Source organism: Falco rusticolus, chromosome 4 (genome assembly GCF_015220075.1).
Source record: "Falco rusticolus isolate bFalRus1 chromosome 4, bFalRus1.pri, whole genome shotgun sequence".
In the NCBI taxonomy this organism is placed as follows: domain Eukaryota; kingdom Metazoa; phylum Chordata; class Aves; order Falconiformes; family Falconidae; genus Falco; species Falco rusticolus.
The window spans coordinates 67,312,642-67,340,192 of NC_051190.1; the positions used below are offsets into that span (position 1 = coordinate 67,312,642).

Below are 27,551 nucleotides of genomic sequence, written 5' to 3' on the forward strand. Positions count from 1 at the left end.
AAAAGCCCAAGATAACACTATTAATAAAGTGTGAAATCTATTTAACATTGCTAGTTGATGAAATGAGACATCTTTTCTCTAGTTTTTATTTTAAAAAGAAGCTAATAGTGGACTTACAACCTTAAAGATACATACTACATTCCTGACCCAAATTCTGTATTTACACCAGTGTTAATTCAGAAACAACTTGGATCAAATGCATGGAAATAGAATTCTGGAAGCCTTGGGTAGGTAGGAACAGGCACACTGAATGCTAAGTGATCACTTCTAGTTTTCAGATGCTTTGACAGGGAGAGAAAGACCAAAGATTTGCCCTCCTTGTACTGAACGTTAAGGACAAATAAATGCTTTAAGTTTCCTAGCAGCATGTTTAAGGCTGGCTGAAGAAGTGATGATGCCATCCAGTCATCAGGGTCTTTTAATTCAATTGCAAAACCTTGGTTTCAGATTAATTCAACAGAATACAGGAAAGCACAGATGTGTTATATCACTATGGTTAGATTGTCTTGCTTCAGTTTGCACAACCGCAGCTCACGTTTTGAACATTATTCACTAAGGCACTGGACTGGCTTACTAACACTGTTATCCATTTCAGCCTACCTCTTGTCAGTTCACAGGACAGACTACATGTTGTTTTTCTTTTCCTGAATCCTCAAGGATGCTCTTCTGTCAGATTTTTTTAATTGGATTTATCCCAATGTTGGCCATGAAGTGAGCAGTTACAAACCTTTTCATTCACCCTTGTGACTCTGGGATAGGATTGTGTGGAAAGGGCTCTGCCTTGTGAGATCTGCCTGCCCTGTGCCGTTATGCACACATCTGACTTACCCTAGGCTCCTTCGGATGCATGGTCATGGTGTGGAGCAACCAGGGCTACCTGCAGAGGAGTCTGTAGGCACACAGGGGCCTGGACGAACTGGCACCACAGCCTGTGCTATGGTGTGCTACTTGCTGCTCTTACGCAATCTGAGTATCTCTGCTAACCTTAAACGTCCCTCTTGTAGGCTGTACTCCCACAGCACTCACATTTAGACAGTTGAGCATGAAAATAGTTGCATATCACACTTTGAAATAAAACGTTCGCCCTCAGGACTCTATGTTGATGTGAGTGAACATTTTCAGTCAAACAAGCATAAAAATCCTCAGAGGGAAGTTTTCACTCCTGTGTGCAAGTGTCCGTCTGCTGCATCCAGACTCATATCAAAGGGGAACTGGCTATGAAAGAACTTCTGGATTTGGCCTCAGTGGGTGGACACTCCTGTGCAGGATCCTTTATCGCTTCTGTTGCCCACTCTCCTCAAATTGCTAGGCCAGCCAAGAAAGGAGTCTGTGCCAGCAACACTTGTGTTTTCAGAACTGCTTATCACTATTAAGCCTCTTCTGGTATTTCCAAACTTGAAGAACAGACACCACTTGAATGCAAAACAATCAAGGGGAAAAAAGTTTTTGAGGGCTAGTGCACTCCAGGATAGCATTGCATCTTTCTAAGCTTAATGCACTGATGGTGTGGGAAGATGCCTCTAAAGCAGAAACATTTCTTAGATTGCAAACATTTTGCCATCTAAACTGCTAGAACATACAAAAATTCAGAATTGTTCTGTGTGAGGCTGACTTAAGAATAAAAATGGATTTACATTTCAGAAACCTGATTTTCCTAAGGCCAGACACATTCACATTAATAGAACTCCCCACAAAATTGCAGGTGCTCACTGTTTCAGGGAGTGGCAGGGGACGGGAGGAGAAAACCAGGTCACAAGATACGAACCCCCTGCATGGCTCAGTTTATTCCTTGAAAGCTTACCCACACCCTCAGCACTTAAACCAAGGACACAAAAGGGCCAGACTGCCAGGCTATGTCACCCTTCTCAGGGGACAAACACTGGAGTTCTAGCACTGATACAGAAATGTTTATTCAACATTTGGTTAAGCTCATTTGAAATGCTCTTTACAGAAACAAAGCCAGATCAGCAGCCTCATGGAAGCAGTCTTCACACAGCAAAGGAGAAAAGACATCCAGTGCATTTGGGAACATTTGGAGATGTTCTTCTAATGGCAGTATTTGCATAGTAAGATGAGCTTCTTGCACACAGTTTTGACAAAGCTGTTATTCTGAGATGACTGTTCGCCTGCCAGGCTGCATCATACATGTGAAAGCCTGCTCCTGCTAAGGGCTCTAGCCTCTGTCATGGGCCCAGTCTGCAACTGGTAAGACTAACATCACCCTACCTCACTCCAAATCAAATAGCCTTTAGCAATATTTACCCTTCAAAAGCAACAAATGCAATGGTTTTCCAGGATTAAATCTCATTTTGGCTTTCAGTGGTACCAGTGAGCTAGTCTGGAAGTTGGAGTGAGAGTTAACAGAGGAAGACACAATGCCAGGCCGTTCTACAAACATGAATCTTCAGTCCTGCCCCATTAAGGTAAGGTGAAGATCCTGCGGCCATCAACAAATCAGGGTCTCTCTGGATGGGAAGAGGCCAGTGGCAGAGATGCCTGACCACCCCATGTGTGTGTTACCCTGCGGTAATGGATGTGTGCAGCAGGAAGGGACAGCCATGCTATCCAGATGTGAGAAGGGCTGTTCCATCTGCGATGGAACTGCTGCAATGGGAATGCACTGCAGAATACAAGCCTGCCATTGTCAGCAAGAGGGATAAATTTAGACCTAATTTACTGCAGAATAACTCTCCAATAAAACACACACAATCTGTTTTGATACATCCCTGAAGTCATGTCACCACAACAGTTATTTTCTTCACTCCAGCAGAAACCCCAAGGGAGGAAAGCATATGAAGTGCATGTGGGGCATATGAGACCTGATGGGTACAAGGAAGCTGAATTAGCCTGTTTGGAAAATCTGGTCTAGAGAAATACAGTTCAGAGCAGAAAGTGACACAGAGCTGTGGGATACGTGAAAAAAAACATGAAGGGAAAGGCTGCAAGACTGCACGAGTCAATACTTAGAACTCACACAAATACTTCTCTTTAGATGGAAATACATAAATCCACTTTAAAGTATGCTCCATTTAATTTCAGTCCCTCTGTACTGGAAAACTGTGAACAGATTTATATCAATGAGGTTTAATGAATAACCTGTGCAGATTTCAAGGTAGAGTGTCAGTTGTTACAGAGAGGATGGAAAAGGAAAGAGGAGACTAATATTAATCTAACAACTTTCACACCATACATTTGTCCACTCCAATTAATTTAATGGACTAGACAGGTGGCCTGGGAGATTGATCCCTTTACACAGATCTATGGCAACAACTGTTTTTCAGTTGTTCTATCCAATGCCTTATGAAAACTGTTTCGGAGAGAAAACAGCTCATGTTACTTTGGGGATGCATACAGACTGCACAAGTTTATATGCTTTTGAGATGAGGAACACCAAAAAAAAAGGTGTTCACTGAAAAAGTCAACTTTCCATTAAACCTGCGGAGCGGGTAACAGTTATTCTCAGCATATGATCTGGAAAATATTCATGAGAGAGAGAGATGCAGCCTTAATGCAGCCATTTCCCAGAGGCTTCACAGAAGAACATCAGATTTTTTAGTTTCTTCTGAACTCCAATATAGTATGTGTCTACTTAAGTACTAGAGAGGGGAAAAATGCGTATTCAAGGAAAGGCTATGATAAAATCACCACGTGTTTCCAAACACTGGCACTAGTGTGACTGTCTTTGGATTCTGCTGTTTGAAGCTGGCCATTCCCTGAAACAATAAGACAGAGATAAGACCTCAGGGAGAGCTCCAGTCTCTGTGAATGAGTTTCAGTATCACAAGTGAGTTTTACAGTAACTCTTCCTAAAATGGGATCAGAGAACACTCATGTATCTCTTCCACAAGGAGAGCAAAGGGGGTGGCAACCAGATGGAGGTAGTACCACCTACAGCTTGATACTATTTGAGCAGCATTATGTGGGTATAAGCAAACTAGTCATGCCCATTACATAAGGAAATAGTACCCATCTGGATCTCCCATAATAGGGTCTTACCTAAAGAAAAATCTTTGTTGATCTTCTTCTTGTCCATTCCACCTAAATATCCATTTTCACTGAGAGAGATAACACGCTTGGAAACCGCCCCTGAGCTTGTCAGTTTGCTTCCTCTCTCCTCTTGTGCCCTTGACAGTTTCTCCTCATCCACCTCCTCTCCCGAGTCTGCACTCTTAATGCTCAGACGTCTCATCCGGGACACAGAGTCAACTTCTTTCATTCGCACTAAGCGATCCATGGCAGTCCGACTAGGTGGAGAAGTGAGCTTGCCTTGGAGCGTCTCTATCACTTTTGAGGTGCTTCTCACTCTCTTTTCTGAATGCTGATACACAGCTGACTTGCAAACCAAGTTTTGGTCCTCACCTTGGCTGGGACTTGCAGGTTGTTCAAGAACTTGCTCAGTTACAAGTGTTTTAGTGCTGGCTTCCTGGTGAGTGGTCAGGCATTCATCAGGGTATAAAGGCTGGCCTCCTGCTCTGACAAAGAGAGTGCTCTCTGTCCAGCCACACTTCCGTCTGCCTTCATAAGAACTCTCTTTTTTTCCTTCTTTGTCACTTACTGTGCTCATCCCCACTGATGACCCAGTGTCCTGGGCACCATTTGCAGGGCTAGTACCTGTACAGGGCCCAGCATGGTCATCCGGAAGGAGAGACTCCACTGCTATATCTATACCTAAAATTCTTGCAGCTCTTGCCTGCAATGACTCATTCACAGGGATTTCCACTGCATTTGCATTTGAAGAGTGATCAGAATTGTTAGCACCAGATCCTGGGGCTACATCAAGTCCCACTGACCTCAAATCCGGCTCAGAGTGCCCTTGGCTCCTCTTTGTTAGTGACAAGCGTACTACAGAGCCTCTCTCTAATACCGTATCATTCGTTGGAGTTGCACCTTTGCTCAGTTTAACAAAATCTAGGTAATTTTGGTCTTTGCTCATCTCCTGCAAGACGGGGTTATTGAAAGGATTACTGTGACACGAAGTGCTTGGGCTACTGGACAAAACTCTCTCGACAGGGCCCACGTGAACTGACTGCTTGCTTGTTCTGCTCTTGGCTTCCCCCATCTTCATTTCTGTTATCAGACTTCCATCTGCTGGCCTGACTCCTTCACTGCTCCCTTCTGGCTGTGAGGAGCCTTGAGAGCCAATGCAGTCCAGCTCACCACCATGCTCTGTCCCCACACTCCAACTTTCAGACTTACTTTTAACTCTTCCTGACTTAAATACAGGCACCTCTGGTACAACCATTTCCAGTTTCCCACTGTGTTTTGGTTCCTGGTTTGACTTCTCATTTCTGGCTGCCCTCCTCTGCATAAGGGTATCTGCCTGTGGAGAAGTCGCAGCACTTTCCAAATCTTCTTCACTGCTTGTGCTCTCCTCCTGCCCTTGCAGCTCCTTGTTAAAACTTTCTAGCTCACTTATTGCATCCCAGGGACGGCGACTTACAGGCTTCAACAGGAACTGCCCAAACAGCTCTTTACTGTTGCAGGGAGTGCCAGCTTCTCCTTTAACTACATCTCCCTTGGAAAGAAGGCTGGTTTCCCTCTCCTGGGCAGGCACGGCCTGGCTCTGGTGGGCTTTTGGGGAAGGGGCCTGAAAGACCAAGGTGGCAGTCCTGGAAAATGCACTGTTGCTAGACTGGCTGAAGTACATCTGACCCTTTATACCACAAGCACTCTGCCTGCAGCTTCTCTCATCAGAAGGTAACCCTGTCTGTTTTGACCCTATCGTGGATGCTGTACATCCTAGGAGCTTTGGAGACAGCAGTTTGTTACTATTGGGCTCCCCAGGCTTTGTACCATGGAAAAACTGTGGGCTTTTAGGTTCTTCGGCAAAAGTGGTCTGTGTCTGCTGGTCTTTGTACTGATCACCTGGCCAGGAGCCAGAGTATTTGAGCTCTCTGTGTTTTGTAGGCTGAATAAATCTGAGGTCATTCATTTGTTTGAACTCCTCTGGTCTCCACAGCTCTTGTTTTTGTAACTCATTTTTATTGGTCATGCTTCCTGTAAGCGCTTGTAACTCCAAGTCTGTTGAAGACATACTTAAAAGACTTTGTTCTTGCAAAGCCCCATTGTTATCAAACCCATTCTTATCAGGGCTCTGGGTTATGTTGTTGTTCCTATCTGTATCTGGCAGATTGGATTCTGATTTAACTGGGATAGAGACCAAACAAAATATAGTTTCATTCATTTTTTTCTTTGAACTTTTTTTGCTCTGCATCCCAGTTCCAGGTTCAAACTTTTTCACTTTTGTAACAGTTTCACAGGTGCTGTCCATATGTGAATTTCTTACAGAAAGTTTGCCTTTTCTGTACTCTGCACTGGCTTTGTTACGGGGGCTGTGATTAGTTGTGCTACAACTGTCTCTTTGGTCCAGCAAGGCACAATTTTCTTGATCTCGGATGGATGGTGCCAACCATCTGTTGCAATGGGTGGAGCTGTTGGAAGTTCTTTCTCCCTTTGCAGAACTGGACAAGTTTGATGCATCCAAAAAGGCACTGTTGTACTGTATTTCAAGATCTCTGTCTTGCGAAGCACCAGAACTGGGACTACATGCATTTTCAGTGTATTTAGCATTGTCCTGCAGACCTTCGGGTGGTGCAATTTTAATATGTCGTATCCGAGGATCATCAAAGGGAATATACTGAACAGAACGCAGGTAGTCGGCAGGGCGCCTTGCATGGCTTTGCTTCCCATGAGGAAGATGGTTGTCTTTGCAAGGGTCACCTCCAGTTTCAGAAGTATTCATGGCTGGTCGTTGGCAGGGGACAACCCGCTCTGCAGGACCCTGCTGATCGCTGCTGGCATACGTGTCAGTGTTAGGCACTTCATTGAGGGGATGTGGGGTCGTGTTTTGGTGAGGTGGGGATTTGTAAGAAGGAGGAGGTACATAGACCGGGGGCTCCAAACCAGAGTCTTGAATGCAAGCATCTTGCCTTGGCTCATTAACTTTGGCTAAGTAGGAGATAGGTTCATCTTTCTGGTAGTGGTCCTGGAAACCCACAGTTTCTACAGACGCCCTAGTCTGCCGCTGCAATTCATAGGATGGAGGCTTCAGAGGTCTCCCATACTTGGGTTTCACCAGGGGATGGAAATGGCCTCCTGGTTCATGGTGCTTAGCTGGTTCCACACTCAGTCTGTTTGGGGGGTAGGAGGGGGTTTTAGTTATGCTGAGTGAGTTGTTACTGTTGGTCAGGGAGGGCATTTCCACACACCTCATGCTCTCAGGTGAAAGGACCCTCGGCAATGACTGCGATTTCCCCTTGTTGTGGGCACTCAGTACATTGTCTCCTCCCAGGGTCAGTGAATACAACTCTTGAAGCAGCTTCTCCCTGTCACCCTCGGACATTTGCCTCCCTACCTTTTTTGGCTGGTTCCAGCTTTCCATTCCCAGACTTTGCCATTTGCAGTCGCTGGGCACTTCGCAGCTCTCCTGCAAGCCGCTTCTTCTGACATACCCTGCACCCATCCCCACCTTCAGCTGACTTTCCTTGGGGTGCCGGGGTGCCCCCGGTGCTGCAGCCAGGCCTTTCATTTCCACGCTGGCTTTCTGGGAATAGCCCAATAGCACACTGAAGTCCTGTCCCCGTCTTCTCCAGTAGGTGAGATCTTTGTCAGTCTTAGGTTGGGAAGACCATGCTAATTGAGGCCTGTCATAAACCCTGAAAAAGAAACACAGCGTCACAGGCAGTTTGCACAGGTGCTCCTTTCTTTCTCTTATGGGTAAGGCCATTAGGAGGTCAAATGATGAGTTATGCCAATGGGGTTTGTGTAATCTATTTGCAACCAGATGACTTTATTATTTTAATGAGAGGATTTAAGTCAGTCATTAACATGAGTAAAGGAAGGGACTGATGTTCTGCTGGCATGTTGTTAGCTATGCAGAGCTGTTAGAAAGAGAAACAAATGAACACAGTTACATACTGTGCGAACACGCACAGCCCTCCTCGACGGACACCAGAAAACCAGAAATGATTGTGCTGAACTTATTTCTGCACTCTGCTATATCAAAACCTATAGATGTCAAGGGGACTACTGTGGTACGCAAGTTTAATAGGAATCCAAAAAGCAGAGGCAGGGAGAACAGACAGAGGGCTATTTCATAAGATATATTCTAGTATATGAGCTGAAATTAAACTTGTCATTTCCAGCACTGATTCTTGTTCATCTTTCCGAGCGAACAAATTTCTTCAAAGTGTTTTGGATTAAGTGACACATGCCACAACAATGGTGATGTATCAGCACAGTTCTGATTAGATGGAACCAATATTTAAAATTTAAAATACCTCAAAAGAGGTATAAAATTCTTAAATAACAGAGGGATGAGCTCCAGCAATCTATTACTGGAATATATAAAAAAACATTTTATTGCAGATTAGAAATCCAGAACACAGATTTACATGAACAGAATAGGTTCTTAGTGTGTTCTGAACAGAGTGTAAACTGTTTTATATATTACTGTGGAACAAAATTGGTACCCTTCTACATAAATAATTAATCTCCTACTTGAACTGTATTCTGCTATTCTTGTACCTAAGGTGTCCAACAATATAACTGCCTTTACACTATGTGCCTGCCACCAGCATAAGACTGGAAAGAAAAATCAAAATTGACAGAAATAGGACAAGTATGTAGATAGAACCCAAGAATTTCTTTTTCTTTCCTCCACCCCAAGGTATATAAACAGTGTCATCTAGCTCTTTTTTACTAAAAACAATGATCTATTGAAATAGTAGTTTGTGAAAATATAAAACAATTCAAAATTTGGAATGAAAATTAAGATCCACAGCAATTTTCTTTTATGTATATTAACTTCATCCTATGATTATAAAAGTTTAAAAACCAAACTGGGACAAGGGACATCTTGTTCATATTAATTCAACTGGATTAAGACTTAACATCTGAACAAAATGTTCTGCCTCTGAAGCACAAAGTACAGTTCGATTGCTGAACCCCAGGAAGTAACAGACGTCTTCATTAATCAGTGAGATATAACAGGACACCTCCTATATTGGAAAGTTGATAGCAGTAACAATGAACATTTCCATGCCTTTCTGCATGTGGAAACATAGAGCTGAGCAAATGCTGCCTTCTTCTGAGATTATCAAACCTACCTTTTTATCTCATCCCCCTGCTGCTATGGCACCTTTTGTGTCTGTGTTTACAAAATGAGGTGAGAAACAGGGTCTATCTAGCAATAGTGAGGAGGGAATGGACCGATTACTCTTTCTGTTTGATTTTGTCCATCATCATAAAAGGGTCTACAGAAATTGCAGGAAGTACAGGGTCATAGATTCTGAGATCAGAAGAGATGGTTACGATTATTTAGTTTGACATCTTGCTTAACGCAGGCCATCAGACTTCCCTGAAACGATTCCTGCTTCAGTGTCTTCTAGAAAAGCATCTAAAAATCTTGATCTTCAAATTTCCAGAACTGTTGTTGCAAAGCTGAATTCACCATTAAAAAAACCCCACAAAGTAAACCCAAATTCTTATCAACACAAATATAAAAGCATTGGGGGAACTGGGGGAAGGAGGTGTGGTAGACAATAATACTGAGATTTGCAAAAATTGCAACTAACAGCACAGGGTGGAATGGGCTGGCTGTTTAAAGGATTTAATAGGAATTCAGGAATGGGGAAGGAAGCATTACTCGTCTCTTTCCTAGGAAACCACTAAACCAGAAGAGTTTTGGTTAGTTTGCTTTTTTAGAAACAAACAAACCCCAAGCTCAAACATTCATTAAAGTAAATTAGCCCTAAACTAGGACAGCTTCACTTACAGAAAGGATGTCCCTCCATTTATTAAAAGCTGTTTAAAAGATTAAATTTGTTTTTAAAGATTAAAAGATTAATAACTGGGCCCCAGTAATGAACTTTGGAACATGATGCAAACCACTGTGAACTACACTACGTCATCGTTGCAATGCAAGTGTAGAAAAGACATTTAAAAAGGTATTTAGAGCATCTTAAATCTGATCTTCTCTATGATCTATTCACAAGATGAACAACATCAGTCTCTCCAGCTCCTGGCTCAGGTGCTACAGGTGGTTACACAGCCTGTATCGTGGGCCCTGTAAACCTTTGGCACGGATGGCACTGCACGGCGCAGCGGGAAGGAGTGTCTCCCCAAGCACCCGCCAGCTTGGCTCCAGCCTGAAGACTCCTCTGTTCCCAAGGATGCAGAGCAGCTCCTGCACACTTGCAGGCAGCAGGCACTGGGGCAGCACAGCACGACCACGCTGCTCGTGGCCACAGCTGCAGCAGTGAGTGCCCCCTTCCAGGACATATGACACTTTTGGGTCTTGCAATCAATGAAGTGGTGGGAAGGGGAAGCATCCAGGAGTCACGCCAAGTTCAGAATGTTTTGCTACAGCCTCAGCAATGCTACATCTCTGGATGGAAAATACCACTCATGCTGCAGTCTTTGCATCTGTGACACAGTTTCAATGAAGGGACTGCACAGTCCCTCTTAGCAGCAGCTAGTCTCTGTGCCACTATGCAATTCTGTCTCGCTCCATGATGCACCAGTACTGACACACAAAGAAATGCACACAGCATTCATGCTTCACAGCTGGGAGGGTGCCAAGGATGGAGCCGTCTCACAGGACCAACTTAAATCACGGGAAGATTTAAGTGCCAGAGGCAGAGTGGTCCCATGGGACCAAAGAGGTAGACTTTAGCATTATGAACTCTTTTCTAACAGGCTTGCTTCTAACAAATATCACAGGCCTTTGTTGCACAGGCCTTTACAAAAAATGAGGCTATCAGTCCACCTTGCACTGGCTGCATGACCACATTTCACTGGGCTGCCACTCTCAGAGCAGTGCATTGAAGCTGCCCGGTTCCCCTAGGGTGACACTGAACCAGCAGGACATCTCATGACGCACGCAAGGGTCCAGAAGTGAAGGAGTGTGGCACAGGCTTCACAGTCAAAACTCAGCAGAATGAGGCCACTGCAGGGCTACCTAGGGCATTTCTGTCCATTTCTGGCTACCAGCATGCAAGTGGTAGGTGTTAGGCAGCCGGTAGCTCAGTTGTGCAAGCTGCAGGCACCAGGACAGACTTCACACCCAACAAGGAGGCACTGTTAAGAAATTTCCAGGATTTGGAAGCAAGAGGGAAAAAAATTCAGAGAGCTGTCCTGGACACTGACAACTTCTGTTCTATTTTGGGATCCTATCCTCGCATACACTCTTCTGAGCCCCAGCACTGGGAACCACTAGTACACTTTTCTAATTTTTCCAGCAGATGATCACATTAATGATGTTATCAATTTATCTCTAAATTTGCTAGCTACCAACATAGTTCCTCCCACGTAAACAGCTAAGCAAAGTGCCTCTTCTCTCCATTCAGAAGAGAATCAGGAGGGAGTTCTCCATCTGTGAACCCTCTCATGTCTATCCATAGGGTCATTTCTTTGCTTTTCCATTTCCTTTGCTGCTTCTCCTCTTCCAAACCTTTACTGTGCAGCCTCCTAATGCTTAGTTAAGCAAGGACAGCCAGGGCAGCCCTCCCACCACCTGCTCCCCCACACTTTGCCTGAAGAACAACAGGATGGAGAAAAACATCACTTCCCCGCTCCACCGGGGTGTCACTCCTCCTTTCCAAGCAGCAGCAGTGGGTGGTGTGATGTGCCCACATGCAGTTGCTATGAGGCCTTCCTATGAGGCAAGGTTTGATCAGCAGAACCTAATGAGTGGAGACAACAGCATCATCCCGTGACATGATGAAAAACCCTGAGTCCTGCAAGCCTGTCTGCAAAGGCAGCAACAAGGTGGGCAACATCATTCCTGTGCTGTTTGGAAGGTGACTAGCTCTTCTACATCAGTGGTCTGAGTGAGAGTGTGGTGTAGGTAACCCTTGGCTGAGGAGCCCGAGTCATGCTCTGAATTGCCATGGAGGTGTTCAACGTCTGAGAAGGTAGTTGGGACACATACTGCTTCTTCTGACCCTCTCCTGCTACTGTGCTGCACTGGGAAGGCAGTGTCAGGAGATGGCTGCAGGAAGCCTGCGATGCCCAAAGAGCAGCATCTTCGTGCTGGACCTTGCTGGGTGGTTGTCCCCTCTTTGGGCCCAAATGGTCCCCAGATCGCAGTATGCAGTCCTTTCCCAGCCTGAGAACCAGGAACCTATTTCCCACAATGATCCAGAAACCAGACAGTGATGTCAAAATCTGTGGTGGAGTTCACTGACCCACCGGTAACAGACCAGAACACTCCAAACTGGGCCATCAGTTTTAAAACAGCTCACACTTGCATGGCAGCCCCATGCCTCGGATGCTTTCCCAGGGCAGGGGAGTGGATCTCCAGGGGACTGTCACCCTGCAGCTCAGCAACTGAAACACAGGTGCTGCTGTACTGAAGCTCCAGACAGCTTTCCTGGATCTGGCCCAGAGACCTTGCTCCTCCCCTCCTGTAGCAGCAGGGCAGCGGCAGTGTTGTGCTTTGCACCAGAGGTACTTTGCACACTCAGGGATGGCAAGATAGGGATGGCTGATATAAAGATTTTCCCTTGTTCATAGCTGTTAGTGCCTTGTAAGAGCTCCTAGTAGGCTCACTGGGAATCAGTTTGCTGTAACAATAACAGTAAGAAAAGATTTTTGGGTTTATGAGACAAAGCCATTTCCAGCGCTGTGTTCCCTACTTTATGTGGAAAAGCCACTTCTTAAAACCAGGATATAACATTTAACTACCCTGTCGACTGACAGGTTCCACCCCTTTTATTTTGAGATGTTAGAAAGAGACATTTAAACTGTCAGAGAGCATTATTTTGTATTTAGCCAAGACCAGCAGTTACAGGTACCTCTGCCACGCCTGAGACTGGGGGCAGACACACGAGCCCCCATGGTTGCACCGGGAGGAGCGCAAGGCAGGGAGGCAGCAGCCCTCCCACACCGCCGTGCACCCACACAGGCTCTGCCTTACAGGTTGTGGGAGCAGCAGCACTGCGGTAGCTTCCAGCCTTGCACAGCCACGTCTTCTTCACACCAGGTTTTCCCCACACTGTAAACTCAGCTCCAAGGTCAAGCGCCAGCTTCCTTGGCACCCCTGCACACCATCTTCCCCTGCTTTAAAACCTCTTTCCCTTTCGTTCTTTTTCAGTATCTTTCTTCACTTTATTGCCATCCAGTTTACTTCATCCAAAACACACCATAAAGGGCATTCCTTATTACCTTTAAACCTGTGTCATCTCCTTCCTTCTCCAGAAGGGATGGTTCCACCTGGGGACCTTCACCACAGGTGGGACTTGCTTTACAGGGCTCGCATCTCTTCCTACCCATTATCCTAGCTGGCAGCCAGGAGCTGTTCCTGCTCCAGGCAAACAGGCTTGCAAGGGGAAGGGATAAGAAGGCAAAGAGCAGACGAGGCCAGCAGCCAGGGGACACATGCCTTTGCCACACGGTGCTGAAAGTCTTCATAAGAGGACAAGCTCCCAAGGCGACAGTGTTTCGCCCTGCTTTCAGTTTCAAGCCCACTTGGCAGGAGGAAGGGGCTTTTCCTCGCAAACAGTTGTCACGCTTGGGCTGGCTTCCAGTCCTGCTCTAGCCCCTTTCCTTTGTTCATCCGCAGCACTCAAATAGCTGCAGAACAATGGCCGAGCGGTGGTGTGTACACACAGCTCTTCCTGCCCAGCCTGCCCCAGCCGCAGCACGCACGTACTCTATGTCAAGCAACCCAAGCGCGTTTTATGGAGTGACGACAAGAGCTTCCACTGGCTTGGAGCACAGGCACCTTCTCATGTTTACTCCAGCAGAGTGGCCTTATAAAACCAAGGAAGTCCTCAGTGCATGTAGGAGCACCCGCCAAGAGCTGCATAGGCTGAATCTACAGCAAAAACCAGGGTGTGTATGTGGCAGAAGAAGCTGGGTTCAGGTTTTTAAAATGGAAGAGAAAAAACTTTTCCCCCCTTTTTCACTGTACTTGGACTGAGCCCATCAGAAAGGCCTTTCTGATGCAGACCACATCAGTAAATGAAACAACCCCAGACCTGGCCACTTCCTATCACCCCAGTATTCTCAAAGGCCTTGCTCTAGCAGAAGGTGAATGGATGTGCCACTGCTTCATGTGGACTTGGGACTTGCAGTGCATGGAAATGGTCACTAGTATGGAAGCCGGAAAGGATCACAGGAAGATGGTGTCAAGGGTTAAGGTCATGCTTAGTTATCTGTCAGGACCAAAAGGAAAAGAAAGCAAAGCCATGGCATGATGCTGAAACTTACCCCCCTTCTGAAGTATGAAAAGTGGACAAACCCTGAAGGTCATGGTGGTAACCAGGACCTGCTTGCCTCCCTTGGCTCCCATGGCTGCTTTCAGTGCTGCTTGAGTTGGTTTTCACCAGAGGTTTCTTGCTGTAAGCCCCAGCTCTCGATTCTGCTTCAAACCCGTTCAGCGTTCTTTGAGCAGATCTGTTCCCTGTGATTACATGCCGGTATCCATCATACCTGTTCTCATAGGAAACAGGGGGATTTTTTGACAATTTGTATCCATGAGAAATCAGGAGGTCTTCCACACTGAACATGTTGTGCTGGTTTCACTCACAGCTGTGCCATCACAAAGCTCTTTCCAGCAGGACCCATCACTGGAAAACAAAACCAAAAACAAACAGAAGGCTGCTTTAAACAAGGAAAGGTATCTTTGATCAGATAATAGGCTGCTGAAGCTAAAAGTCTCATCCCCTGGCCTCAGTCTTCCACCCTTATAATAAAATAGATGAAGCAAAGTGCATGCAGATGCTGATGAATCATGTGGTGACCTTCCCTAGACAATACACCTCCATGCACTCAGCCAAGTAGCAGATGCCACACTGCTGCTGACTCAGTCCATTTCACTGAAGAATTCACTGGTGATTGCAGCTTTCAGATTTCACTAAGTGATCTCAAAAAATCTCTGCACCAGAGCTAAGCCCACCATCTGAGCCAGGCATTTCCTTAAAAAACAATTTTTCTCCAGTCATAGAGAGGTGTGTTCTGTATTATGTTTTAAGTTGCTGCAGGAAGAGGGGGTGGATTACAGGGCAATATGCCTCTCCCTGCAGCTCTGCATATTCCCATTAAGAAAAAATGTTCACATGAACAAGGATGAAATATGCATGAGAACAAAAATGAATTATACAACCACATGAGAAACCCAGGTAATATCATGCAATACCCCAGCTAAACAGTCATTTTTACAGATTACTTTCTTTTTGGCCTGTGTTGCCCTGCTGGAAATCAGTAAACGTCAACTAGAATAACACAAAACTTAAGATTTCGAGTACACTCTATTTTTACAGCACAGTTCCACTGTGTAAAATGACTGGAAACAACCTGAGATGCCCATGTCTATTATGTCTCAAAGATTTCCAAGACACAGGACAGTCAAGATTTTTCTTCCCAGTGACAGCCCTCAATTCTGCGCCGACTAGAGCAAAGATTCAGCAAACTCAATTAGCTGGCCAGAAACAATCTCTGTTGTCTATACCACTCTCGCAGCTTATTATGGCAATTACAGAATAGCCATTCTTCCAGAATTTTAAAATGAGTGGAAGGTAATGACCGATTCTGTAGGTTGTGCATCACAATGGACCTATTCTGATACATTCCTCCTTGCTTGAACTGTGTTACCAGAAGAAAGAATTTTTTTTTAAAAAAAGGTTGATAAAGGAGAATTTAAACATAGTTATGTAAAACATAGAACATTGAAGATGACTTTCCCTGCATGAAGAGTTCATTTAACCTGCCTGGTGAGTGCCGTGTGTCCTTAGCAGCAGCAGGTCTACCGGAGGGACAGAAGCCCAGCACTGGCAGCTACTCAAAAGCAGATCATCGCTGCAGAGATCATGACAAGTCAGTCCATTTCATACACTGGTCTCTAATGCTCTTCTTGGGCAAGAAGAAAAGGAGAACTGTTCACTGCTGTTTACAATAATTTATTTGAGATGGAGCAACTACCAAGATGGCATTTATTAGCACTACATCTCTCAGGCTACAGAATACACAGAAGCTGATGGGTTAGCTTAGAATATAAACCCGTTTCTGCGGTGTAGCACTTCACATATTATGGCCACTTTTTGCCTATCCAGCACCCCATCCATTTTCTGCTCCCGCCCTGTCTCCTGGATGCTCTGCAGACTGCAGAGCCGGTCTGGCTGGCCACTCCGGGCCAACCTGGTGTGTGGCTCCTGGGCTCGCAAGGACCCTCCAGCCGCCTCTGCCCTGCACTGCCTACGGCGGCCACAGCACTTGCCTGAGGGCAGCCCACAGTGTGGAAAAACATGCACAATTTTTATGCGGAGCCCCAGTTTAACTGGTAACCTGAAACATTGCAGAAGTGGCTTTTCAGCCTGAGAGCCTGCTGAGCACTTAAACCGGTTTGTCTCTAGAACTTAATGAATCTCTTCCCTTTTTACACATGTAACACTACACACCCTTTAAAAACAGAGAAATAAAGCTCTGTGCCGAAGATACTTCAGGAGTATCCCTTGCTAGAACAGGGTTCCAAATTCCCAGTAAGTGCTCTGAGTAAGCGAGCCAGCAGTAAGTACAAGCAGGCAGAAAGCAGGGAGGAGCGGGACCCTTCCCTCTTGGAAGGAAGGGAAGGCTTCATGGGTTATTTTTGAACGCTGACCTAAAAGGCTGATTTTCCATCCACCTGCTGCCCTGGACTGTGGAAGGAGCCAGGTACAAGCAGAGCAAGGTGAACAGCTGGCTGCTAGAGCTGTTCAGATTCTAACAAGAGAAAGATCCAATGTGACTACCATAAACAGCAGAAAGCCCATTGGAGCACTAGCAGGTGCAAGGAAGAAATGTGCTTTTCCTGCTATTATTGTCAGGCTGGCTTGGATTGCAGCTTAACCCCCTCTCTGCCGCCTGCTGCGGCTACGGTGCCAGCAGAGAGGCAAAAGCGAGCGGGCAAGAAACCTCCAGCCCATGGGGTTTACTCTGATCCTCCTTTTGGCACCAGTGGTGAGGAGCAACGGGGTGGAAATGCACCATGAGGAACTGGTGTGACTGTTTGCTCCCACTCTGCAAATTCATCATCACATGTGGAAGGGTGGTGGGAAGGCCTGGCTGGGAGTGGGATGCTATCACCATGCCCACCACAGCTCTACAATGGGAACAAAAAAGGCGGAGAAGCCTGCAACAGCCTCTGCCCACCACGGTGCCCTCGGCACCAAACCCCCCAACAAGCTCTCCTAAGACCCACCACATGGAGAAATGCTCCACGCCCACGGCACGAGCTCCCAGGAGCAGTGGCCACAGGTGGGACACTGTCAGGACACGTGCTTCGAAGGGCTGCACAGAAGCCATGGGGGGTACCGTCCCCCCAACATTGGGCTGGGCCAGGGGCAGGGGACCCAGGGGCTCTGCCCGAGCAAAGCCTGCAGGATAGCAACCGTGTCAGCACCCTATGTCCACAAGGATGCTGGCCAGCTTTGCAAAACCTGGTTGCAGTTGCTGGGATGCTCTTCCCACCCGCCCTTAAATAAATAAATCTGAAAAATAAAATCAAAGGAATTGGATTGGCAGGAGTAACCAAACCATTGCTTCAGTGCTGTCTTGTAAATAATCTGTCAGGCTCGGCCACAGAGTAAAGGCTGTGCAGAGCTTCTAATTTGAGGGAAGATCAACAACGCTGGAAAACAGTTTGTTTTTCCAGCACTCATTTGTTTTGTTTGCCAATGACATCAGTGCTTTCTGATAGGGTTAGCTTCCTGAGGATGCCTGCTATCTTGCCAGCGTTTCCGACTTGTCCCCGGCAGCCGGTACAACTCTACATTACACTGTAAACAGGGGCCAAGCTTTTCTCTGGAAACTTCTCAGCAGCACTCTGGGATGCAAAGAAACAAGCGTGAATGACGGAAATCAGCATCGGCCCCCTCGTACGCAGACACAATGGGGACCTGCAGCCTCAGCGAACAGGACACAATGGGACCACCAGATGGAAACATCATCAGAGCACCTTGTCGGGGTGCTCCGTCCAAGAGTGAGGATCTCATCACTGGCCCCAAGAAAAACCAAAAGCACTCCTGAAAGTCACCCTGGAGAAAGCTGGTTTTTGAGTTTCCTTGCAGCTGCTTCTAGAGCCCATTCTCAGTGAGGGAAATACACTGGTTTCTGTTGATGGTCAGCCTTTACCTGCAGGTTTTTTTTCAGTGGCAGGGTTCCCAAGCCTTATTATTCTGGTGATACCACCACCACCTGTACGATGACCAGTACCAGCAATGATGAATGCCAACACTTGCAGCAGTGGCAGAAGCAGCTCATACCTCCATGCTCTGAAATGACTTACATGCCATTGAAACACCCCTGCTTGGTGTTTTGGGCAGCCCATCAGCATGCTCCTTCCTTTAGCCCTGGTTCCAGAGAGCGTCCTGGCACAGCATCCACATATTGGGTGGGATACCAGCAGTGACAGAGAGTTTGGCCCTGGCTGCTCTCTGTTGCATCTCTCCTGCCCTCTGTTGCTTGAGATAAAATGGAAGGTGGCAACCCTTTAACCGTTTGAATACCACTCCTGAAGTTCTTGCACAGGATTTGCCCTGCCCACCTCTGCAGAACTATTTAGGATGGTTTTGTAAGCGATTCGGTACAACTTTACAGAAAAGAAAACATCAAAGGAACATGATTCATATTGCAAAATGAAGCATACAAACATCATGAATCGCAAAAATCAAGGCACCCTGCTTGGATGCACAATTGTGGTCTGTAATTACATGACTTCAGGCTACTGAATTCTGCAGGACTCCTGCCTCATTGATGTGCAGGCTAGGTGATGCTAGTCTTCCTGGGCTTTATCTACAGCAGCTACCCAAACACTGCACTGAAGACAGGCATCTGAATTACAAAGTGTATTATCTAGGTGGGTCACACATTAAACTAGCTTATCTTCGCTTGTGTCTGGGTGACATTATTCCCATTTCATATCAGACCTGTGCCAGACAAAAGTATTTATGCAGGCAGACTAAAGTGAAAACAAGCCTCTCCATTCTAGGCTCCCAGTCTGAAGTGCCTACAACTTGATTTTTTATAGCATTTAGTCTTAAAAATGAACTAGGTATGTCCAAAGCAACTGCTGCAAGAACATAGTGCCTCTGCACATCAACCTAACTGTGGCAAGTCAGCTGTCCACACAGTGAAGACATGGGACGAGCCAAAAAAACTGGTTGCAGTAATCTGCCTACCGCACTTTCCTCTATCCCCCTGCCAATCTAATCCAGCACCAACACTTTTGTCCAGGCAGCCCTGTATCCCTCCCACCCCTGTTAACACCTCACCACCATGCACCCTGGTGCCTTCATTTTCCACTTCCCACACCCACCTGTCCTTCCTGCCACCTCCCAGCATCTCTTCCCTGCCTTCCCATCTCCTGGCCCCACCAGTCTAGCCGCTCTTCCCACACAGCCCACCACCATGGCTAGCCAGCCCGCCCTGCCATCCTGCACCCCTTGCAGCTTCTCCCGACCAGTCCTTGGTTCGCAGCCATCACCCCAATTTCCTCCTTCTCCTCCTGATGACCAGCTTCTGTCCCGTCTGCATTTCCAGCAGAAGGACCTTTGTGCCTTGTCTCTGCTCCCAGATCTGAGACCCTGTCTCACCGGTACCTGGAAAAAGCAGGAGCCATCATTAGGGGGACAATCCATCTCCACCACTGCAGCCCTGGGCAGGGGGCACCACGCCGGGGGCATGCAGGCGTGCTCTGCTCGTCCATCCGTTGGAGTGGTTAGGGCACAAGCGCCATCTCTGTGCAGGGCTGGGTCACAAGTGGGCTGCTCAGCACGAGAGGCTGGGGGGTGCTGATGGATGGGAGGGGAAAATCTTCAGAAAACGGAGGAGCTAGAAAGAGAGACGAGCCTGCCGAGAACATGTGCAGATTTCTCTGAGCCTTGTCACCATAGATCCTGTTCCTGAACATGATGGCACTGCAGCTCTCAGTCAAACAGCTGGAGGATTTCTTTTCTTTCCCCTTTTTAATGTGGGCAAAACAACATTCCTTCTCTCCTCCCTCCTCCCCCCTAGTTTTTCTTGGAAATGGTTGAATTGGTTTAGCTGACAATATTAGAATAAATTTAGCCTGAGAGAGAGACACAACCTGAAAGTCTCAGATCAAATGATAAAAGCCCGACAGACTACAGCAATGGAAAACAGGCTCTTGTAGTAGCAGTTTTAATACTAGATGGTACTACTCTCTCAGTCTAAATATAACCCTCAGCTACACCCCAGAAGAATAAGTCTTTGGTCATTGTAATTGCTCCTGTTTTCTCACTCTGGTTTTGCATATGTGCATATGAGACAGCTCATAAGAAATAAACACATTAAATGAGGCTTTTACCTTGATCATTTCATCTCTTTTGGGACAATAAAGTCAGATGGGACTGTAAACAACAGGCTGCTGGGGTGCTGTGCGTGCAGTTGCCCCAGCATGCCATCCCCTGCCCTCCACTGCAGAAACAACCACCACCACATTCACTGGCTTCCAGACACACGCTCCATTGGAAAGATAAAATTTATGTGCTTGAAGAGCCTTCAACAATAATGTTCACTATGATCAAATATTAGATATTTAATGCAAAGATAGCCTAGAACACAAGAAAAAGAGAGAATTAGAGAATATTAATGTAAGTTGGATGTATTCAGCTCGGCAGGGCTTAATTAAGCGTGGGCTAGGAGTAAAGAAGCAGTAGGGAACTAGCCCGGGCAGCCTCCAAGCCATGAGTAAATTCCTCCTAGAAATTCTCAAAGGATGGGTGAAGGGCAAACATATTATCTAACTTCAAACAAAAGGGGCAAGGAGACAGATCTGAGGTATCGTAGAACAAACAGCCTGGCTTTGATACCGACTCAGACAAATTATTATTCAACCCCCTTGCAAATACTTATAACAGGTGTTGATTTATCACGGAGCGGGAGGAACAAGTGTGCGATCCACGAGGAGCAGTGGTGTTTCCATCCCCTTGCTTCCCACCCCACACTGCAGCTGCATCCACTCCCACATGATAAAGTTAGGAAAAATCAGAAAACACAGACTTGTCAAGAACAAATTAAGTCTAATCAATTTAACTTTCTTTTTGATGAAATCAGTTTAATTTTCTTCTGTGACAAGTTGGGAGCATACTGACCAAGGAGGAAAAAACAGTAGAAGTCGCACGCTGGAATGAGGAAAGTTTTTGATGGATGCATGTGATAGTCTTATATGCAAACCAGGTGAATACAATTTAGGTATAATTTACTCTAGGTGGGTATACAAATGTTTGGAATTTGTGTTCAAGGGATAGTTAGTAAATTCAATGTCGACCTGAAAAGACACATAAAGCCTGTGCCTGGGGTCTTGCTCTATCCGGTATTTCCATTAATGCCTTGTAAATTAAAATAAAGATTACAATTACAAATCTGTAGGGAGTGCTGCAAGCATTTTCAGGGATTGCAATTAGAATAACATCTTAATAAATTAGAGACTCAGTCTGAAATGAATGACTGAGATTAAATACAGGCAGGAGTAAAGCACCACGTTGAAGAAGAAGGATGCAATGCAAATGTGCAAAATGGAGTGGTATGGCAAAAGATTCTCCAGGGGACTGGAGCCGCAAAGAGAGAAGACATCATGAGTAGTGCAGGGCTTGGTACACACAGGTGAATATGCTTAGAGGTATACTAAGAGGAGCATCATGTATCAAGCTCTTTACTCCTCTCAGCCCTATACCCAGTTTTGGGCCCTACCTCAAGCAAGATGCTGCTCCCTGCCACTTCCTTACAAGAATGATAAAAAAGTTTAGGGAGTGTGACCCCTGGAGAAGAAGGTACAAGAAGTGGGCTTGTTTAGCTGAAGGAAAAGGGAGGAGAAATGAGGGTGAGAGAATGACAGATGATAACAAGTTTTAAATATGCCAGGTTGCTAAAAGGCAGTGATAATCCCGTCCTGCTCCCTGTGGATGTGGAAAACTGAAGGTACTGGTTTAGCATACAGCAAGGGAGATTTAGGTTAGATATTAGGAAGAACTGTCTAGCCATGATGATAGTTAACCACTGGTTACGCTGGGAGGCTACAAATCTCCATCAATACAGGTTTTCAAGGATAGGCTAAATGAAGATCTATCAGGAATGGTGGAGGTGCAGCAGATCCTGCCTCAGAACAAAGGGATTTGGGATGGAAACTAAACATTTTGACATTCCTCCTCTCCCTCCCCCCCAAAACAGTATTGTTTTGTTGGCATACCCCACACATTTCCAAGAAAAGCAAAACTCCTCTTATTTGTAAGATTCCCAGTCTTACAAATAGCCACCTCACTCGAATTAAGTGTGGCTTTTTCCCCTGCTACAACAGTCTAAAGTAGAACAATCACTTTATCACAAAATGCCACCAATGACCTGCCTTACCCCCACCTTCCCTGACATCGTCTGCATTGAAGGGAAGAGTCAGGGGGTGCCAAGGGCAGGCAGGCCTGGGGAGGTGGCAAGGACCACTCAGTCCAAACAGAAACTTTGCTTCTCCTCCAGGCATGGGAGGGGTAAGGAGACGGAGACACACTACATGTTGAGGGATCCCAAGCAGAGAAGAGGCAGTAAATGAGCAGAGTAGAGGCACGAGAACGGGGTCCTGACCAAAGGACCCATATCAGATCACAGACATGCACCAGGCAAAGCTTCAAGAAAGTTCCCATTACAGCCAACACCATACTGAGGGCTACAAATCTGCTAGTGCTAAATGCATAATCATCTCTGCTGACTAGATGGGACAAAGACGTGCCAAAGTCATTACTGGAAGATAAGCCAAATTTATGTTGGCCTCACATGTCTTCCCAGGTCAGTCTCTCCCATTCATATCACAGAAATTAAAAATAAATCTGGGGGCTTTTGTGTTTAACCCTCATTACCTGTGGGCAGGAGTGTTCACATTTTTTCTCTAACACAGAGATTCACACAGAGTGAAAATTACAGCTCACATCCTCTTTGCATTCCTTGAGCAAAAAGTCCTCACTGGAATCACTGAGGAACTGTGCCAGAGAATAAATTAATGATATGACGTGTCTCCCATAAAATTAGGAAGTGGGGAGGAGAAGAGGAGAAAGTCTTAAAGAGTTTATTTAACTCTCAGTAGGTAGTTATTCCTGTCTTGTATCTCACCAGTGCAGATGCATCAGCAAACCCGCTGTGGCATGAGAGAGAGTGCAGAGCATCTCCTGGGGGAGACCTTAATGAGTGACAGCTGCTCTCCAGGCACTGCCAGCCTGTTTGTTAGTAGGTTTCAGGTTGTATTTCAAAGTTTGCCTTCTCAGATTTATGAAGAAAAAATGGTAGAGCGCTAGATTTTTTGTTTTGATTTAAGTAATGTGGGTGTTTGAGCACTGGGTTCACACAATGCTGAAATACGTGTCTGACTTCATGGATGGGAGTTTGCATCTGAAATACGGTTGATTTTTAAATATGCCATGGACCAACCCAGCCCTGACTGAGCACTGATTTGCTGAGGCTCATAAGCATCCAAATAGAAGCAAATGCATAAAAGGAGAGAGGAAACATCCGTGCACGCACAGATACCACTGTTCATATTAGCTGGTTTTCAAAATATCAACAGCTTGCTTCACCGATGACAGAGCAGCACGTTACTCCACTGAAAACAGCCCAGATATTTTTCAGAGAAGGAGCAATTGTTAAAGAGCACTCACTGCTACTCTGTGCTCCAGATATAACCAGTCCTTACACCAATTGGCAGCATATGGTGTATTTCCTCAAATGACAGCTTTTGTTTGTCACAACAGGAGAAAAAAATAGTACATTTATTAAACAAAGCGTAATTAGCCAACTCTTTCCCTCCCAAAAAGGAACTGCAGAAGACAGTATTTTTTAGGACTGCGACAAATGTTTCTATGCTGTTTACAACACTTCAGTATGGAAAAATCCACTCTGGTGGAACAAAGCACATGGGATCACATTCGTTGCTCATACCTTAAAATCAAAATGTTAAGAGCTGATCATCTCAGCTAAAATACCTATGGGCAAAGTGCTAATAAGGTACTCCAATGCTGGGACTACATGGATCATTAGTATTGTTTGCATTTTTTTTAACAGAAAAGCTCTCCATCTGTACAAACCAAAAAAAAAAAAAAAAAAAAAAAGGATCTCAACAAGAACCGTATTAAATCTTTCAAAGTACAAATTTTTAATAAAGGATCTATCACATAGTTGAACTTCTCTGAGGTGACAGTGACATGACTTATAGAGCCAGGGCTCCGTGATCAAAAGGATTACACACATTAACATCCTACTAATCACAGCAGGACAGGCCAGCCCATCAGGCCAGGATCACGGAGGAGAGATCCATAAACAAACACTTTCTCCCGCTCTCCCGCTCACAACCGTGGCTGGGAGTGGAGGCGTTCCAAGGTTGGTGTGGTCTTCTCCTCTTTCAAAGAGATAAGGATTGTGTCTGCTGGAGTAAATAAATTCTCAGCATAGTCTGACACATCTGTTTGTTTACTCATTTTCAGACACTACCATCCTCTCCTGTGTTGTTATCCCTTTTATATTACCCTTGTATGTATAATCAAATGCCCTTTCTTCTGGATTGACCCTCTGCTTCTTCCTGTATTATAGATGCCTTTGATCTTCCTTTCTTGCATCTGTGTGTCCTGCCTTGTAGTCTCAGCAGGATTTCCCCCCCAGCCCCTTGCTCTACCAGAAAATAAATGCCAAAGTAGCATTTATATGCATTAGTGCAGAAAAAAATAAGACAGATGCTCGAGAAGCCTACATGCGAGTGCCACCGTGCTGCTGAGGCACTGCATGTGCTGGGTAGTGCTGCCTACCCATAAGGTAAACCCAGGCTGACGAAAGAAAGGTGACCCAGCTTCTGAGCACGGATCAGCCCCCTGACCCAACAAGGTGAGCAGCCATCATCGTGACAGGGAAAGAGGGACCATCCTAAAATTTCAGAAATGCCTGTTAATTTTTCCCCCTTTGTCACACACATGGGGACTTGCAGGGTGCCCTCAGCACTTTCAAAAAGCAGAACTCAGCCTTTATAGTTTTTTTTCGTTTTTTTTTTTTGACTAGCTCAGATTTCAAAACCCCTTCCCTTGCCCCATCATTTGAGATGGTCCAAGTTATGGCTGACAGATGCTATTAATAGCCTAACTGTAATACACTTGGGCGACAAACAGGCTGCTGCTGATTTTGCTTTTCTACAAGCACTGCCAGTACCAAGAGAACTCGGAGTTATCTCTAGGTAGATGTGAAAAGATGCCACCAGTTCACACGGAGACCTTAAGATCACAGCAAGACGGCTGAAAGGCTGACCAACCCCTTCCTTCATAGCTGGAACTGGTGAGTAAGCTTCCCCAGCAAGCCTGAGACCACTAGCTCTTGAAACAAAGCACAATAACAAGGTTGCAGAAAGTGAGATAACCCTTTCCACTCAAGAAGTGCAAAACAACATCTGTTAAAAAACAAATAAACCAGTGTAATGGCTTCAGCAAGAGACCCAGAGGATTTTAGAGATGCAGCTCGTGGCTTGGTCAACACATTGTGAACAGCAAATTAGAAGAAAACAATTGCTTCATACCAAGCTCTCCCACCCCTGAACTCCCTCAAGGTTAATTAGGATGGCCTCTGGCCAAATTAATTAGAAGAGGAGATTTGGGCAGGACTTTGCTACGCACTCGTAACTAATTCCAAGGTGACTGAGAAGTTCAGAAATAAAGCCTGCTTGGCAAAACCCAAGCTCACATGTGCCATGGCATTTCTCTGACAGTCAGGAGAAACACTTAAATGTAATCTTTCCCTGACTAACAGCTAAGGCAGAAGAATTTTCTGCATCCTTCCCACTGAACAATATGCCCTTGTTTATTTTCTGTGTGCTTTTTAGGTCATAAGAGGCCAGTGAAATTATGCATCTAAAGAACAATATACTACTGTAATATGCCACTTGATACACACAGCCCGGCAGACGGAACAATCCGTCTTTTCCAAGAGCTGGCAAATACATGTTGCAGCATGGAGAAATCCTGAACATTACCATAGGAATGGAGGATGCAGAAGTGGGCCCAGCCTTTGAAACAACACACTAAATTGGTATTTTAGTTGGTATTATGACATGCCCCGATGGCACTGCTTAGGAGAGCATCCTGCCTCAGGAGAGACAGCCCTGCCCAGCTTCTGTACCCCATGGCAGAAGCCCACCTTGACCTCCCGTGGACTTTGCATCCTTGGCAAAGGGGATAGCTAGCAGGATCACAATTTTTTTCCTCCAAGTGGTACCATGGTGAGTGGTAGGACTGCAAGAGCATAGCAGGGTAGGGCAGATCTAGCCTCTGTGATTACAAACTAAGCACTGGCACAAGTTCGGGGCTCTCACAGTGGCTGCATCTCTGAACTGCAGAGCCCTTCTCTGTCGTTAGTCTGATATTCTTTATATGAAGCTGGAAAGTTGCTATTTTCCATGTGTCTGTTACCCACAAACAGCAACAGTGTTTCTGGGCAGAATTCGAACTTCCAAAGCAACAAAGAGAAAATGCTTCAGCCCATGCAAAGAAATATAGCTGAATACTTTTCGGCAGGACACAATTCTCATTGTCACTAACCAAGATTTAATGACTTGACTGTGTGGATCAGACTGACTACTCAGAACAGTTACATTGCATTTTCACTTACAGATGCTGGAGTAACTTAACATGTAGGGTCCGGGCCACTAAAAAGCCATTATTCTCGACTCCTGACAAAAAAGAAAGGGAAAAAAAAAATTCAAAACCCTTAATAGATGCAAGAGTCCTTTGGCACAGATCCAGCAGCAGACTAAGGCCATAATTTGTAATTCTGAGGCAATTATGAAGTGACATAACAGCACAGATCTCCTTCTGACATAACGGTGCTTTTTTTTTTTTTTTTGTCTCCTTTGCAACAGTACACGGCTTCAAACAACCACGAAAAAGGAAATAACCCACAAGATCTACTTGACCACTCTGTAAATCCCAGAATGAGAATAAATACCAGGAGGGGCGGCAGCTGGTGTTCCCGACCCCGGTGCCACACGGCGGTGGGCGGCAGCGGCAGTGAAGGTGAGCGGCTCCCGGGAGCGGCAGCCACCACCCTGCCCGGGCGGCCGCCCAGGGGTCCCCAGGGGAGCGGGCCCTGCGCGGGGCTGGGGACGGCCCGGAGAGCCCTCGGGAGCGATGGGCGACGGGGGCGAGAGCAGCGAGCAGGTGCAAAGCGCACGGAGCGGCGATGGGAACCCCCCGGTGCCGCGCATCTGCCGCCCGCCCCGGGACACCGCCGAGCCCCGCCGAGCCCCGCCGCCCGCCCGCCGCCCCCGCCGCGCCCCGCCGGCACTCACCTCTCCGGGCGGCCGCCGCAGGACCCTCGGTGGCGGCTGGGGCCGCCGCGCTCAGCGGCCGCGGCAGCCGGGAGGCGCCAGCCCGCGGCGGGGCGGGGGCCGGTCCCGCCCCCCCAGTCCCGTCCCGTCCCGTCCCGCCCCCCCGCCCCGCCCGCGGGCTCGGCGCATCCCGGCCGGGTAGCGCTGGTCGCTCCACCGGGGAGACGTTGCAGAATAGGTTTTCCCTGCCTCCCCCCCGCCTCCCCTTTTTGAA

At 46.4% G+C, this 27,551-nt stretch overlaps 1 protein-coding gene across 7 annotated transcripts in view; it reads right to left on the reverse strand.

Annotated features, from left to right (window-relative positions):
- JCAD (junctional cadherin 5 associated) overlaps nt 1–27,551 on the reverse strand; it is a 66,546-nt gene that overhangs the window by 5,546 nt on the left and 33,449 nt on the right. The window contains exons 1-4 of one of the 7 annotated variants that reach the window (XM_037384799.1): nt 27,299–27,372; nt 26,620–26,680; nt 14,215–14,573; nt 3–7,655 (exon numbers count right to left, since the gene is read on the reverse strand). In XM_037384799.1, the coding sequence (XP_037240696.1) occupies nt 3,935–7,655; nt 14,215–14,513 (4,020 nt within the window). In that variant the 5' untranslated portion in view covers nt 14,514–14,573; nt 26,620–26,680; nt 27,299–27,372 and the 3' untranslated portion in view covers nt 3–3,934. Of the gene's footprint in view, nt 1–2; nt 7,656–14,214; nt 14,574–19,438; nt 19,804–26,619; nt 26,681–27,298; nt 27,402–27,551 lie in introns of those variants that run through there. The other 6 variants (XM_037384801.1, XM_037384803.1, XM_037384804.1 and 3 more) reach the window with 6 other exon arrangements.